We start from the raw sequence: 14767 nt of genomic DNA, 5'->3' as shown, positions 1-14767 counted from the left end.
CTAGTATGTGACCCTCTCAACTCCTTAATGCCCCTGAGCCCCAGCCCCTGTCAAAGAATGACCCCACCCCAAGAAGACACCAGGGATCCTCGGTGCTGTCGGCTCCAGGGAGAGATGGAGGGAGCCTCAGGCCTGAGGTGGGGAGCGCGGAGGCTGACATGCTCTTAGGGTTTGGGGAAGCTGCAAGGATGGCCAGAAGCGGCCACATGTGGGCAGTGAACTGGGGCAAAAGGTCTGCTTAGACAGACCTCTCAACCATGACAGAAGCCACTTGATAAATCCTTCTAAGATACAGACACTGCACTTGTCTCGATCTCCTGGAACTCACTGTGATGAGCCTGAGAGCTGGGCCTTACTGCTCTCAGTTCAGCCTTCTGATCTCAACCCCATGGCACTAAGCCAGGATGGATGCTCTGTGTGGTCTTCTGCTCCAGGCAGCAGTTAGGCAAATGAGACAGAAAGGACAGCATGACAGCCAAGATGAGCAGACAGATATCTATTAAGTTTGTACTATGGTCACATTAGTATGTAGAACACCAGCCAAGAACCTAACTGCTCAACAGAACATAACATGGTGTGGGCACTGTCCACAGAGTTCCAGACAGAGGTCCTGCCTGCCCTCAAACCCAATACATTTAAGACAAGCTTCTTTGAGCTGTTACCCCTCTATCCTGGGGAGGGGGAGGACTGCATGATAGATTATGGGTTGTATGTTACAGGGGGAGCGTGTTATGGGGGTGGAGTTGGGATTCAATCCCAGAAGTCCCCTCCTCAGCTTTTGCTTTCCATGACCCAGGCCTTCTGAAGACTGGGCAGGAAGGAACAGGCCCAGGCAGGGGCCAGGCCAGCGAGGGACCCCGGGGGAACGTGGGCACCACAGCCCAGTGAAATGCATGTGGCTCGGGAACCATTCAGCCAAGGCGGGAGGAGCCAGAGTGGGCACTGCTTCTGGGCTCCAGGCCCTGCCTCCCACAAAGTGGGGCTCTGGTCCCTCTCTTCATGCTGTAGACTGTACTTCTCTCAGATGGGGTGGCAGCACTGGGCCTGGCGAGGGTTAGCAATACACCTGGAGCAGGGGTGCCCCTGAAGAGTCTGTGTCGGTGCCCTGGAAGGATGAGTCGTGGCTGGCAGGGTATCCTGCGGGGGAAGGAAGGAGGAAACAGAGGCTCAGAGATGGGGAGGAGCTCATGCAAAGCACTCGGGCAGGGAACAACCTGCTGAAAAGAAACAGAGGGGGACTTGAGCCTGGGTCAGGTTCGTCCTGGCTGGGTGAGCCACTCAGCTTCTTCGCCTCTCTCAACCCCAGTCTTGCTCCCTGTAAAGGGGAATGACCCTGCCAAGGGTCATTCCCAAGGGGAATGAAAACCAAGAAGATAGCTGTAGAGACCACACAGGGTGCCTTTTCAGCAGCAGTGGGTGCCCGTCTCCCCCGCCCTCCACTTTCCTCTCCAGTGACCGGGGTTTTGATTCAGGCTCTAGGCACCTGCCCACCTCCTGGCTCAGGGGCATCCCCCTGAATCTCTCCCAGCGGAATCTTTGAGCCAGCCTGCAGGACAGATATAGGGTAAGAGGCTGCTCGGGCCTCTCCTCCTTTTCTGACCCATCCTCACCCACCCCAGGAGGAAGCTGGGAGAGGGGCAGGTTGGGGGCCGCGAGGGCTGTCCCCTCTCCTCTCCGCACTCCTCATCACGTCAGGACCAAACCTGGGGCTCCATAGGGTCTCAGCTTCCTGGCAATGGCATCTGCGGTCGTCTCCTGGGAGATCTGCACCGTGAGTTCTAGGGAGGGAACACCAGGGGCAGTGGTGGTTATCACATCCTTTCAATCTCACTCCCCACTTCTCAGCCCTTTGCTGGGTTAGAGAAACATTGTGTGTGTGTGTGTGTGTGTGTGTGTGTACACGCACTGGGTTAGGGAAACATCATGTGTGTGTGTGTAGAGAAACGAAGTTTACAAAACGACACGGAGTGTGTGTGTGTGTGTTTGTGTACACGCACTGAGTTAGAGAAACATCGTGTGTGTGTGTGTGTGTACACGCACTGGGTTAGAGAAACATCGTGTATGTGTGTGTGTACACGCATTGGGTTAGAGAAACATCGTGTGTGTGTGTGTGTGTGTTTGTGTACATGTACTGGATTAGAGAAACATCGTGTGTGTGTGTGTGTATGTGCGCTGGGTTAGAGAAACATCATATGTGTGTGTGTAGAGAAATGATGTTTAAAAAGTGACATGGAGGGTGTGTGTATATCGTGTGTGTGTGTGTAGGTAGAGAAATGATGTTTAAAAAGCAACATGGAGTGTGTGTGTGAGTGTGCACGCGTGCTGGATTAGAGAAACATTTTGTGTGCGTGTGTGTGCACGCGTGCGCACGTGGTGGGTTAGGGAAACATCATGTGTGTGTCTGTGAGTGTGTAGAAAAACAATGTTTAAAAAACAACATGGAATGTGTGTTTTGTGTGTGCATGTGCGCTGGGTTAGAGAAACATCATGTGTGTGTGTGTGTGTAGAGAAATGATGTTTAAAAAGTGACACAGAGGGTGTGTGTGTGTGTGTGTGTGTCTGTCTGTCTGTACAATGGTGGATGGGGGGTTTAGTTAGGCCAGCACAGGTCAGAGGTCCAAATTCATATGGGTACCTGGGTCCTGTTAACCAGACTAGCTGGCTAGGCCTGGAAGCCCCTCTGGCAGGTAGCAGCCGGGGACAGAAGGAGCCTGTGAGGGAACGTAGAGGGCTGGAGAGCAAGGTGGAGAAAGAGCTGGGACCCGCTGAGGGGTGGATCCACAGCGGCCAAAGAGCCCAGTGTAACCCTCCCTGCCCAAAGCCTCTTCCGCTCCGCCCCTAGGGCCGTGGCACCCCACCTACCATCCTGGCTGAGCCCTGAGCCCACCATGGTTTCGTGGCCGCTGTCTGGGGCAGCTGCAGCTGGGGCGGCCGCCCGGCTTGAGCGCCCCTCTGCCGTCTGCGGGCGGGCGCGGCTCTTGCGGGTACTGATGCGAATGATGCCGCGTACCAGGCGGCCCTCAGCGTCCTGCTCATCCAGGTGGTAGTCCTGGGTGATGCTGCTGATAAGGTCCGAGATCTTACTGGTCTTCTCCAGGAACACAGTGTCTGAGGTGCACTTGGCCAGCTCGTCGATCTGGTGTACACTGAACAGCTCTGTCAGCTTCTTGAAGATGAGCACGTCGATCTCTCGGCTGGACATGGAGCCACTGCCTATCTCGGGCAGGTCCAGGTCCGACTCGTGGAAGGAGTAGTACTCCTCGGAGCCCCGGGGACTGCTGGCGAGGGTGCTGGGCAGGCTGTGCCGCATGGGTGGGGGGTCAGCCAGCGGCTCCTTGCAGCAGGAGTCCGCGTCGGGGGCGGGGGAGGTGGTGCTGCGGTAGGGGTACACCGGGATGCCTTTGAGCTTGACGTCGGGGTAGCTGAAGCTGCTCCCCATGGCCGACTTGAGCCGCTGGCCATCCCGCCGGCTGGGAGGCGCATGGTCAGGGCTGGGGGGCACGCCGTTGTGCTCCTTGACCCAGTTGGCTTCAGCGGCCCCTTCAGGGGAGTCCCCCGAGGACAAGCAGGGGCTGCAGCCCCGTGCACAGGCCCCGCAGCGCTGCAGGCAGTCCCGGCAGCGGCGGAAGCAGAAGGCCGCCCGGCACCAGTCCCATACCCAGGGTCGCCAGAGCAGGCAGCAGGCGGGGGGCTCGGGAGTCTGCTCGGCAGAGCCGGAGATAAAGGTAAGGCTCTCGGGCCCGTGGTGCCCGGGGTCCTTGGGGTCTGGTCTGCGGGTGCGGCGGCTTGGTGGGGCCCGGGCTTGCTCATCGTAGGTCTCCAGGCATAGTTCTGCTGGCCGCTCCCAGGGTCCCAAGCGTGGGGGCCCGGATGATGGGCGGGGGTGTCCGGGGCGGGGCATGGCTCACTGCATGGTCTGCTGTAGCCAGATGCCTGTGAGGGAGAGGCCAGGAGGGAGACAGGGTCAGAGGTTGGGGCACGTGCCTGCGCTGAGACCTAAGGAGCTTCCCACTTCTGGCTTCTGAGGTCTGTGATGTGGATGGGCCCTAGTATGCCCATGAACCCTGTCCCCTTGCTTCCCCAAAGAGGAAATTCTTTTTGGCCTCTAACCTATATATCAAAACCTCCTGGGATTTCATACGCATTGGGATGGCTACTATTAAAAACAGAAAATGACAAGCCTTGAAGACATGGAGAGGGTGGAACCTTTGTGCATTGCTGGTGGGGATGCAGAGTGGCACAGCTGCTCTGGAAAACAGCGTGGTACTTCCTTGGAAAGTTAAATGTAAAATTAGCATATAACCCAGCTGGTTTACACCCCAAAGGATGGAAAAACAGGCACTCAAACAGATATTTGTATACCAATGTTCTAGCAGCATTACTCACAATAGGCAGAGATGGAAACAACCCAGTGTCCATTGATGGATGAATGAATAAAAAAAAAAAAAAAGAAGCTGTATACACACAATGGAATATTATTCAGCCCTAAAAAGGAATGGAATTCTGATACATGCTATAACAAGGAACAACTGCTTCAAAATTGAGAAAAGAGTACCACAAGGCTGTGTATTGTCACCCTGCTTATTTAACTTATATGCAGAGTGTGTGTGCTCAATCACTCAGTCGTGTCTGACTTTTTACCACCCCTGTAGCCTGCCAGGCTCCTCTGTCCATGGAATTTTTCCAGCAAGAGTACTGGAGTGGGTTGCCATTGCCTCCTCCAGGGGATATTCTCGACCCAGGGATTGAATTGTCTCCTGCATCTCCTGCATTAGCAGATGGATTCTTTACCATTGCACCAGTAGAGTACATCATGCAAAATGCTGGGCTGGATGAATAACAAGCTGAAATCAAGACTGCTGGGAGAAATATCAACAAGCTCAGATATGCAGATGATACCATTCTAATGGTAGAAAGTGAAAAAGGACTGAAGAGCCTCTGATGAAGGTGAAAGAGGAGAATGAAAAAGCTGGCTTAAAACTCAACACTCAAAACACTAAGATCATAGCATCCAGTCCCATCACTTCATGGCAAATAGAAGGGGAAAAAGTGGAAGCAGTGACAGCTTTCATTTTCTTGGACTCCAAAATCACTGTGGACAGTGACTACAGCCATGAAATTAAAAGTTGCTTGCTCCTTGGAAAGAAAGCTATGACAAACCTAGATAGCATATTAAAAAGCAGAGACATCACTTTGCAGTCAAAGGTCTGTACAGTCAAAGTTACGGTTTTTGCAGTAGTCATGTATGGATGTGAGAGGTGGACCATAAAGAAAGCTGAGGGCCAAAGAACTGATGCCTTCGAATTGTGGTGCTGGAGAAGACTCTTGAGAGTCCCTTGGATGGCAAGGAGATCAAACCAGTCAATCCTAAAGAATATCAGTCCTGAATATTCACTGGAAGGACTGATGCTGAAGCTCCAATATTTTGGCCACCTGATGTGAAGAACCAACTCACTGGAAAAGACCCTAATGCTGAGAAAGACTGAAGGCAAAAGGAGGAAGGGGCTGCAGAAAGTTAGATGGTTAGATAGCATCACCAACTCAATGGACATGAATCTGAGCAAACTCTGGGAGACAGTGAAGGACAGGGGAGCCTGGAGTACTGCAGTCCATGGGGTCACAAAGAGTCAGACATGACTTAGCAACCAACCAACAAATAATGTAGATGAGCCTTGAGACATTATGCTAGGTGAAATAAGCGTGACACAAAAGGACAAACATTTTATGGTCCCACTTATATGAAATATCTAGAACAGTAAAAAAGTATACTGGTAGTTGCTGGAGGCAGGGGGAGAGTGGGAAGTTAGTATATAATGGGCAGAGTTTCAGTTTGGGAAAATGAAAACGTTCTGGAGATGGACGGTGGTGATGGTTATACAACAATATGAATGTATTTAATGTCACATACAGGCCTGTAACATCAACACCACTTAAAAATTAAAATGGTATATTTTATGTTAGATATATTTTACCACATAAAAAGAAAAAGCTCCTGGGATCTCACTTTTGGGGTAACGGTCTCCCTGAGTTTCTTCCTACTGTTGGTAAGCCCACCAGCACAGAGCCTGAGGCTGCTCAACAAATGTCTTTCCATCTGACTTGCTACAGAACCTGATCCTCACCACTTTCCCTTTCTTCCCCTCCTCCTTCAGATCAGACTTGGGAATCAACAGGTCCCCTGTCCATGTTTCAGTATGACTCAGACTGGCTCTCCTATCAACATTTAACATCAAGCACTGTTTTGCTGCCTTTGATTAGACAAGAAAGCAAGCCTCAAAATGCATCTTCTTTCCCATTTTGACTTGGTTGCTAGCAAGCTCAAATTTCACTGAACCTGGCCCTGTGTTAGGCACAATAGAACCAAAAATGAATGAACTATAGATGCTATTCCTGTAATTCACACATGTTTTGTAGGGAAAACAGATGCTTAAAAGCTGGAACATGTAGGATATACGCAGCATTATGGGAGAAAATAACTGTCTGTGGGAACATTATGTCATGATGTATTTGGGAAGGTCCCTGATCACATGTCTGGCTCTAGGTGAATAATCACACCAAGATTATCACAACCAAGATAATCACGATTGAGTGATCACTCACCTAGAGCCAGACATCCTGGAATGTGAAGCCAAGTGGGCCTTAGAAAGCATCATTACTAACAAAGCTAGTGGAGGTGATGGAATTCCAGTTGAGCTATTTCAAATCCTGGAAGATGATACTGTGAAAGTGCTGCACTCAATATGCCAGCAAATTTGGAAAACTCAGCAGTGGCCACAGGACTGGAAAAGGTCAGTTTTCATTCCAGTCTCAAAGAAAGACAATGCCAAAGAATGCTCAAACTACGGCACAATTGCACTCATCTCACACACTAGTAAAGTAATGCTCAAAATTCTCCAAGCCAGGCTTCAGCAGTATGTGAACCGTAAACTTCAAGCTGGTTTTAGAAAAGGCAGAGGAACCAGAGATCAAATTGCCAACATCCTCTGGATCACCGAAAAAGCAAGAGAGTTCCAGAAAAACATCTATTTCTGCTTTATTGACTATGCCAAAGCCTTTGACTATGTGGATCACAATAAACTGTTGAAAATTCTGAAAGAGATGGGAATACCAGACCACCTGACCTGCCTCTTGAGAAACCTATATGCAGGTCAGGAAGCAACAGTTAGAAATGGACATGGAACAACAGACTGGTTCCAAATAGGAAAAGGAGTACATCAAGGCTGTATATTGTCACCCTGCTTATTTAACTTATATGCAGAATACATCATGAGAAACGCTGGGCTGGAATCAAGATTGCCAGGAGAAATATCAATAACCTCAGATATGCAGATGACACCACCCTTATGGCAGAAAGTGAAGAGGAACTAAAGAGCCTCTTGATGAAAGTGAAAGAGGAGAGTGAAGAAGTTGGCTTAAAGCTCAACATTCAGAAAACTAAGATCATGGCATCTGGTCCCATCACTTTATGGGAATTAGATGGGGAAACAGTAGAAACAGTGTCAGACTTATTTTTTGGGGCTCCAAAATCAGTGCAGATGGTGACTGCAGCCATGAAATGAAAAGATGCTTACTCCTTGGAAGGAAAGTTATGACCAACCTAGATAGCATATTAAAAAGCAGAGACATTACTTTGCCAACAAAGGTCCGTCTAGTCAAGGCTATGGTTTTTCCAGTGGTCATGTATGGATGTGAGAGTTGGACTGTGAAGAAAGCTGAGCGCCAAAGAACTGTGGTGTTGGAGAAGACTCTTGAGAGCCCCTTGGACTGCAAGGAGATCCAACCAGTCCATTCTAAAGGAGATCAGTCCTGGGTGTTCTTTGGAAGGACTGATGCTAAAGCTGAAACTCCAATACTTTGGCCACCTCATGCGAAGAGTTGACTCTTTGGAAAAGACTCTAATGCTGGGAGGGATTGGGGGCAGGAGGAGAAGGGGACGACAGAGGATAAGATGGCTGGATGGCATCACCAATTTGATGGACATGAGTTTGAGTGAACTCTGGGAGTTGGTGATGGAAAGGGAGGCCTGGCATGCTGCGATTCATGGGGTCGCAAAGAGTTGGACACGACTGAGCGACTGAACTGAACTGAACTGATCACGTGGAGGACTTCCCTGGTGGCTCAGATGGTAAAGCATCCACTTACAATGCGGGAGACCCAGGTTCAATCCCTGGGTCAGGAAGATTTCCTGGAGAAAGAAATGGCAACCTACTCCAGTACTCTTGCCTGGAAAATCCATGGACGGAGAAGCCTGGTAGGCTACAGTCCATGGGATTGCAAAGAGTTGGACATGACTGAGTGACTTCACGTTCTTTCTCTCTGATCACATGGAAGGGTTTGCTGGGCAGTAACTATCCTTGGCCTAGATTTTCTGAGACATTAATCTTTTACTAGTGTCTTAGAACTGGTGATGTGAAGGGAACCTGGGACTGAACCTCAGGCTATCTGTATTCCAGTCCCAATTCTGGCTTTAACAGGTGATGTGCTTTGGGCAGATCAATGCTACCTCCCTACACACAGCCTCCATCATCTCTCACCCAGATACTATCAAGGCCCCCATTCTGGCCACCTCTGTTCCCTTCTACTTACTGCAGCCAGTGACAATTTAAAAAGCAGCAACAATGACAACAATCACGAATCTGGAGGAACTAGGCAGACACAACTTTAATCAAGTGATCAAAGTTAACATTATTAATAATGGGACAAACCGACAGGATGTGTATCCTGGTACTACATGCTAAAAAGGATACAGCATCGCTTATGGAGTATTCCTGCCAAAAATGTATAACCTGAACATAATCATGAAAAGACATCAGACAAGCCCAAATTAAGGGACATGATAAGTAAATGGAATGTGCAATCCTGGATTGAATCTTGGATTCAATCTGGATAATCGGTAAAATTTAAAACTAGACTGCATATTATTTAATACCATCATGTCAATGTTAAATCACCAATGTTAAATTCACTGTGAAATAAGACAATGTTCTGATTCTTAGGCAGTGTACACTGAAGCATTTAGGGGTAAAGACGCATGGTATCTGCAACCTAATCTCAAAGGTTCCTCCCAATAGGAAAGGTATGCGTAGACAGAGAAAGGGAGGGAATGTTAGGTGTGATGAATGCAGATGAGGAGGATACAGGAGTTCTTTATTCCTGCAACTTTTCAACCCATTCCTCTAGTTTCACTCAGCGCTCCTTCTCCAAGGACTCTCCAGAACCTCAAGTCAAATGGGAGCCCCTCCCCCCACAGCATTCTGCTTGGCTCTGAGTCAGCTGAATTGGCCTTGAACCCATTGTTTGAAGATAAGCCTATATGACCCAAGGGAACAGGGACTGTGCCTGACTCCTTTCTGCATCAGTGTCCAGAACAGGGTTGGTACAGTAAGTACTTCAGGAGACTGCTACATTCTGCATGACCTCTGGGTAGAACCAGGACCATTAGGTAGAAAGACAAAGGGCTTGGGCTCCAGGCTGACTGGAGTGGGGGAAACAGCAGTCTGGTGAGAGTAAGGTGAACTCCCCCTCCAAAGGTTCCTAAACTGAAACTGTAATAGGTGGCTTGAAAGTCCCTCACAGTCCAGAGAGGCAAGTGGTTAAAAACCTTCTGCCTTGGTTTCAGCAATGCTGGGGTGGGTATGGATTTATTCATTCACTCAATTAATGAATATTTACTGAGAGCCTACTATATGGCGGACACTTCTAAATTCTGTGGATGAAGTGGTAAAACAGACAAAATTTCCAAACCTCAGGAGTTTGATTCTAGTGAAAGAGTTAATTATTGATAGCTTACATTGTTCTCAATGCTTAAATGTACTCAACCAATTAATTCTCAGAACGCTATTTGTAGGTATTATTGTTGTCGTTATACTGAGGCTAAAGAGAGGTTAAATTGCCAAAGCCACACATCTGTTTGAACGCAAGTGGCCCACTTCAATTTATATGCCACCCCATCTATTATTTGAGAGGAAGGGGGCAGTCAAAGTGGTCAGCTGCCAATTCCATGGATGAGCCTGTGCTCAAGGAGTGCTTGCATAGGGAGAGCCTTGAGTCTTGGGCTTAGCCCTTGGATCAAGAGGGTAGGCATTTCTACCCTGTTTGAACTACACTGAGCTCTGGGGTACCCAGGATTTGTAAGAACAAGAGGTTACTATTCATGGTTTCATTTACTGTCTTCTCCTCTACCTCCAAGGTTTTAGGAGTTGTCAAAGCTAGTGGAGGTGATGGAATTCCAGCTGAGCTATTTCAAATCCTAAAAGATGCTGCTGGGAAAGTGCTGCACTCGATACGGCAACAAATTTGGAAAACTCAGCAGTGGCCATGGGACTGGAAAAGGTCAGTTTTCATTCCAATCCCAAAGAAGGGCAATGCCAAAGAATGTTCAAACTACCGCACAATTGCACTCATTTCACATGCTAGCAAGGTAAAGCTCAAAATCCTTAGGCTAGGCTTCAACAATATATGAACGGAGAACTTCCAGATGTACAAGCTGGGCTTGGAAAAGGCAGAGGAACAAGAGATCCAACATCCACTGGATCATAGAAAAAGCAAGGGAATTCCAGAAAAACATCTACTTCTCCTTCATTGACTGTGGTGAAGCCTTTGACTGTGTGGATCACAACAAACTGTGGAAAATTCTTAGAGAGATGGGAATACCAGACCACCTTACATGTCTCCTGAGAAATCTGGATGCAGGTCAAGAAACAACAGTTAGAACTGGACATGGAACAACAAACTGGTTCCAAATTGGGAAAGGAGATCATCAAGGATGTATATTGTCACCCTGCTTATTTAACTTAGATGCAGAGTACATCATGTGAAATACTAGGCTGGATAAAGTTCAAGCTGGAATCAAGACTACCAAGAGAAATGTCAATAATCTCAGATATGTAGATGACACCACTGTTATGGAAGAAAGCAGAGGAACTAAAGAGCCTTTTGATGAAGGTGAAAGAGGAGAGTAAAAAATTTGGCTTAAAAGTCAACATTCTCCAGACCCAGGAATTCCCTGGCAGTCTAGTAGTTAAGACTTCACCTTCCAATACAGGGGGTATGGGTCCGATCCCTGGTCAGGGAGCTAAGATCCCTCATGCCTCAAAAAACCAAACCATAAAACATAAACAATATTGTAACAAATTCAATAAAGACCAAAAAAAAAAAACCAAAAAAACCCTCAACATTCACAAAACTAAGATCATGGCATTTGGTCCTATCACTTCATGGCAAATAGATGGGGGAAAAAATGGAAACAGTGACAGACTCTATTTTCTTGGCCTCCAAAATCTCTGTGGACAGTGACCGCAGCCATGAAATTAAAAGATGCTTGCTCCTTGGAAGGAAAGCTACAACAAACCTAGACTGCATATTAAAAAGCAGAGACATCACTTTGACAACAAAGGTCCATATAGTCAACGCTATGGTTTTTCCACTAGTCATGTATGGATGGATATGAGAGTTGGACCATAAAGAAGGCTGATCGCTGAACAATCGATGCTTTTGAGTTATGGTGTTGGAGAAGACTCTTGAGAATCCCTTGGACAGCAAGATCAAACCAATCAGTCCTAAGGGAAATCAACCTTGAATATTCACTGGAAGGACTAATGCTGAAACTGAAGCTCCAGTACTTTGGCCATCTGATTCGAAGAGCCGACTCAATGGAAAACACTCTGATGCTGGGAAAGATTGAGGGCAGGAGAAGGGGATGACAGAGGGTGAGATGGTTGGATGGCATCGCCAACTCAATGGACATGCGTTTGAGCAAGCTCCAGGAGATCATGAAAGACAGGGAAGTCTGGCGTGATGCAGTCAATGGGGTTGCAAAGAGTTGGCTGTGACTGAGTGACTGAACAGCACCACCACCATTCATCAAATTCATCCAGCAAATATTTACTGAGCACCTACCATGTGCCCAAGGCTGTGCTAAATGGGCCAGAAACAGGCTCCAGCTCAAGAGGATTTTTGCTTTCTTTAAGTGCTCATAATTGCCCTGTAAGTATTATATCTCCACTTTACACATCACGACTCTGAAGCTCAGAGAGGTGAAGTGACTTGCCCAGAGACCAGGGAGGGAATGGAGCTGGATTTGTACTGTGGTCTGCCAGACTCTGGAGCCCCTGTAGTTTGTTCTACACCACAAATCTAGAAGGGAGGGTGGGATGGAGGAAAGGGGACAAGACCTGGGGCAAGGACAGTGCCTGGCTCCAGTTTCCCGCTTCTTTCTAGACCCTGAACCCTCCTGAAGTCAATCTCAGGCCATTTCGTCCTGGCTCTATCTCCCCCTTGCTGCTTTTGCCCCCACCTCCAAATTCCTAGGAACACCAGTCTCTTGCTTCAGCAGGAGGTCCTGCTGTGCCTGGGGTAAGGCTCCTGGCCTCAGTTTTCTCATCTTTAACGAGGGGAGAGAGGAATACCTTCAGGGGCCACCTTCAGGTTTAAATGAGATATTGCGTTCAGGGGCCTTAGAGCTTGTGCCTGGCACCTGGGAGGGGCTGGGTCTCTGGGCACCCCAAGGCACTGCAGGGATCGTCCTCAGGGTCAGAAGCCCCCAGACCCTGGCAGCCCTCCCCAAACTTCTAATTGGGGCTCTCCCACTCCCCCTTAGTCCCTGAGAACACACACATCGGAGGTCTCTCTCTGTTCCATCCCCTTCCTCCGAAGGTGACCAGGAGAGGCCCGGCCGCACCAGCCCAGCTGCGTCTGGCACACCCAACCGGCCGAGAGGGTCTCCCCAACCCTGCTCACCAAAACAGCCGTCGACTCGCGTGCCCGAGCATCCGTGCACCCTTGATCTCCGGCCCCAAAGTCTCAGTCCCCCGACTCCCGCCCCCTCGGGCACCTAGTCCTGGGGGCAAGGGAGAACCAGATCCCGGCTCTGCCGCTCGGGCTAGCACAGCCCCTACACCAGCGGTGCCCTCGGGGCAAGCACCACCCTCTCCGGCTGCAGGGGCCCTCCGCCCGCGGGAGGATCCAGCCTGTAGACACGGCCCCTTGGGGTGTGCATGGCCCCCGCTCCCCGCCCGCCCCCGCCTCCCCAGCAAGCACTGCTCCCACCTCAAGCCAGCGCCACCCTAAGGGCGAACCCGGCCCCCTCACCCCCCAGTCTGCCCGCCCAGCCTAGGCGCCCGCTCAGGCCGCTCCCTGGCCGGGCCCGGCCCGCGCACCCCGGAAGTGGGAGGGTGGCCCCGGAGGAACCGGCCCCTGGACCCTCGCCCGCCCGGCCGTAGCCTCGGGAGGGGGTCTTCCCACACTGGTGCCGCCCTGATTCGCGCCCCCTCGGGCCCGCGCGGGGCTTACCTGTCCCGCCAGGTGAGCCGCCTCCAGCTCGGCCCCTCCCCCCGCCCCCCCTCGCTGCTCACCTGGGGCGCAGGTGAGCGTCTCGCGGGAGCGCTGCACGGGCCGCCGCTGGGGACACACTTCCTGCCTCCGCGAAGCGCCTCCGCCGCGCACCTGGGCCGAGGCTCCGCCCCGGGAGCTGGGCGGGCAAGTTGGCCGGGCTCTGGCGCTGGACCTGCGGACTCGGAGAGCAGCGCTCGGCCTAGTCGGATTAAATGAGGCCTGGAGGGCACCGTGGACAGACGCTGGGCTCAGTCTTCTTTTCTGTTAAATGGGCAGATGGTCCTAGCAGTCTCTAGCGCCTGCCAGGCTTTAAAGGCTCAGCCCAAAGGGCATGTCTCCAGAGACGCCTTCCTTTTGGCCTGCCTGCTAACTCGCTTCAGTGTCCAACTCTGCAACCCAGTGTACTGTAGCCCCGCCAGGCTCATCTGAAAATGGGATTCTCCAGGCAAGAATACTGGAGTGGGTTGCCATGCCCTTTTCCAGGGGATCTTCCCAACCCAGGAATCGAACCCACATCTTTTATGTCTCCTGCATTGGCACGCGTATTCTTTACCACTCTGGCCACCTGGGAAACCTCCTCTTTTACAACTATGCCCGTCTGGTTTTCTGTTATATAGAGCAGTTCTCTGCAGTCCTTATCAAAATATTCAGCACACTATTCTCTTCTGTCTCCTCCTTTAGCCTCTGACTAGGGTATAGTCATGTTCCCCAGTGTCCTGGGTGCCCAGAGCAGGACCAGATACATAGTAGATGCTGAGCTCAGCTGGTAAAGAATCCGCCCCCAATGCAGGAGACCTGGGTTTGATCACTGGGTTGGGAAAATCCCCTGGAGAAAGGAAAGGCTACCTACTCCAGTATTCTGGCCTGGAGAATTCCATGGACAGTCCATGGGGTTGCAAAGAGTCGGACATGACCGAGTGACTTACACTTTCAGCAGATATTCTCTGCTGAGTGAACCACTGGTTCTGATGACCACTGATGACTCCCTTTGTCCTGAGGGGGCCTGGTTCGCCTGTTCTGATCAGTTCACTTTCTCTGTCCCAGGAAATCTGCAGAGGAAGACAAGGGCCTCTGCTCTGGGGCCTAGGAGCAGTGTGGAAGAGCAGACTGGGCTGTGCAGTCATGAAATACATCCCAGATGAGCAGAAGTGGCCAAAATAGGCCATGATCACTGCATCCCACGGGGTCTCTGTAAGAGACAATGTCATTGGCGGCAGATGTCAGCAGTCGGATTATTCTAGGTTCCTACTCCTCTTAATACCAACTTCATAGCAACTATAGCAGCAGTGAACAATGCTCTAGGGAGCATCTCCAGGATCCATGCTTAACCCTTTACTTGCATAGTATTATTTAATCCTTCCACCTGAGAATAACACCTCAGGTGTTATCATTTTTATTTTACAGGTGAGGAAACTGAGGCTTAGGAAGGGGAAAT

General features: G+C 50.1%; 1 protein-coding gene across 5 annotated transcripts; it reads right to left on the bottom strand.

The window, feature by feature from the left end:
• Positions 1–476: 476 nt before the first annotated feature.
• On the bottom strand, positions 477–13438 carry KDF1 (keratinocyte differentiation factor 1). 5 transcript variants are annotated; one of them, XM_027519386.1, is made up of 4 exons: positions 13353–13438; positions 2863–3933; positions 1704–1778; positions 477–1137 (listed from the first exon to the last, which is right to left on the bottom strand). In XM_027519386.1, the coding sequence occupies exons 2-4, from the start codon at positions 3899–3901 to the stop codon at positions 1055–1057; spliced, it is 1197 nt and encodes a 398-aa protein (XP_027375187.1). In that variant the 5' UTR covers positions 3902–3933; positions 13353–13438; the 3' UTR covers positions 477–1054. The 5 variants fall into 5 exon arrangements, 4 of the variants coding, with proteins under 4 accessions (XP_027375187.1, XP_027375180.1, XP_027375196.1 ...); XM_027519379.1 differs by lacking the exon at positions 13353–13438 and adding an exon at positions 12739–12998; XM_027519371.1 differs by having other exon boundaries at positions 481–1137; positions 13291–13363.
• Between the last annotated feature and the right edge of the window lie 1329 nt (positions 13439–14767).

Source organism: Bos indicus x Bos taurus, chromosome 2, assembly GCF_003369695.1.
Source record: "Bos indicus x Bos taurus breed Angus x Brahman F1 hybrid chromosome 2, Bos_hybrid_MaternalHap_v2.0, whole genome shotgun sequence".
In the NCBI taxonomy this organism is placed as follows: domain Eukaryota; kingdom Metazoa; phylum Chordata; class Mammalia; order Artiodactyla; family Bovidae; genus Bos; species Bos indicus x Bos taurus.
Note: the sequence above shows the minus strand (reverse complement) of the source record. Positions and strands in the feature narration are given on the sequence as shown.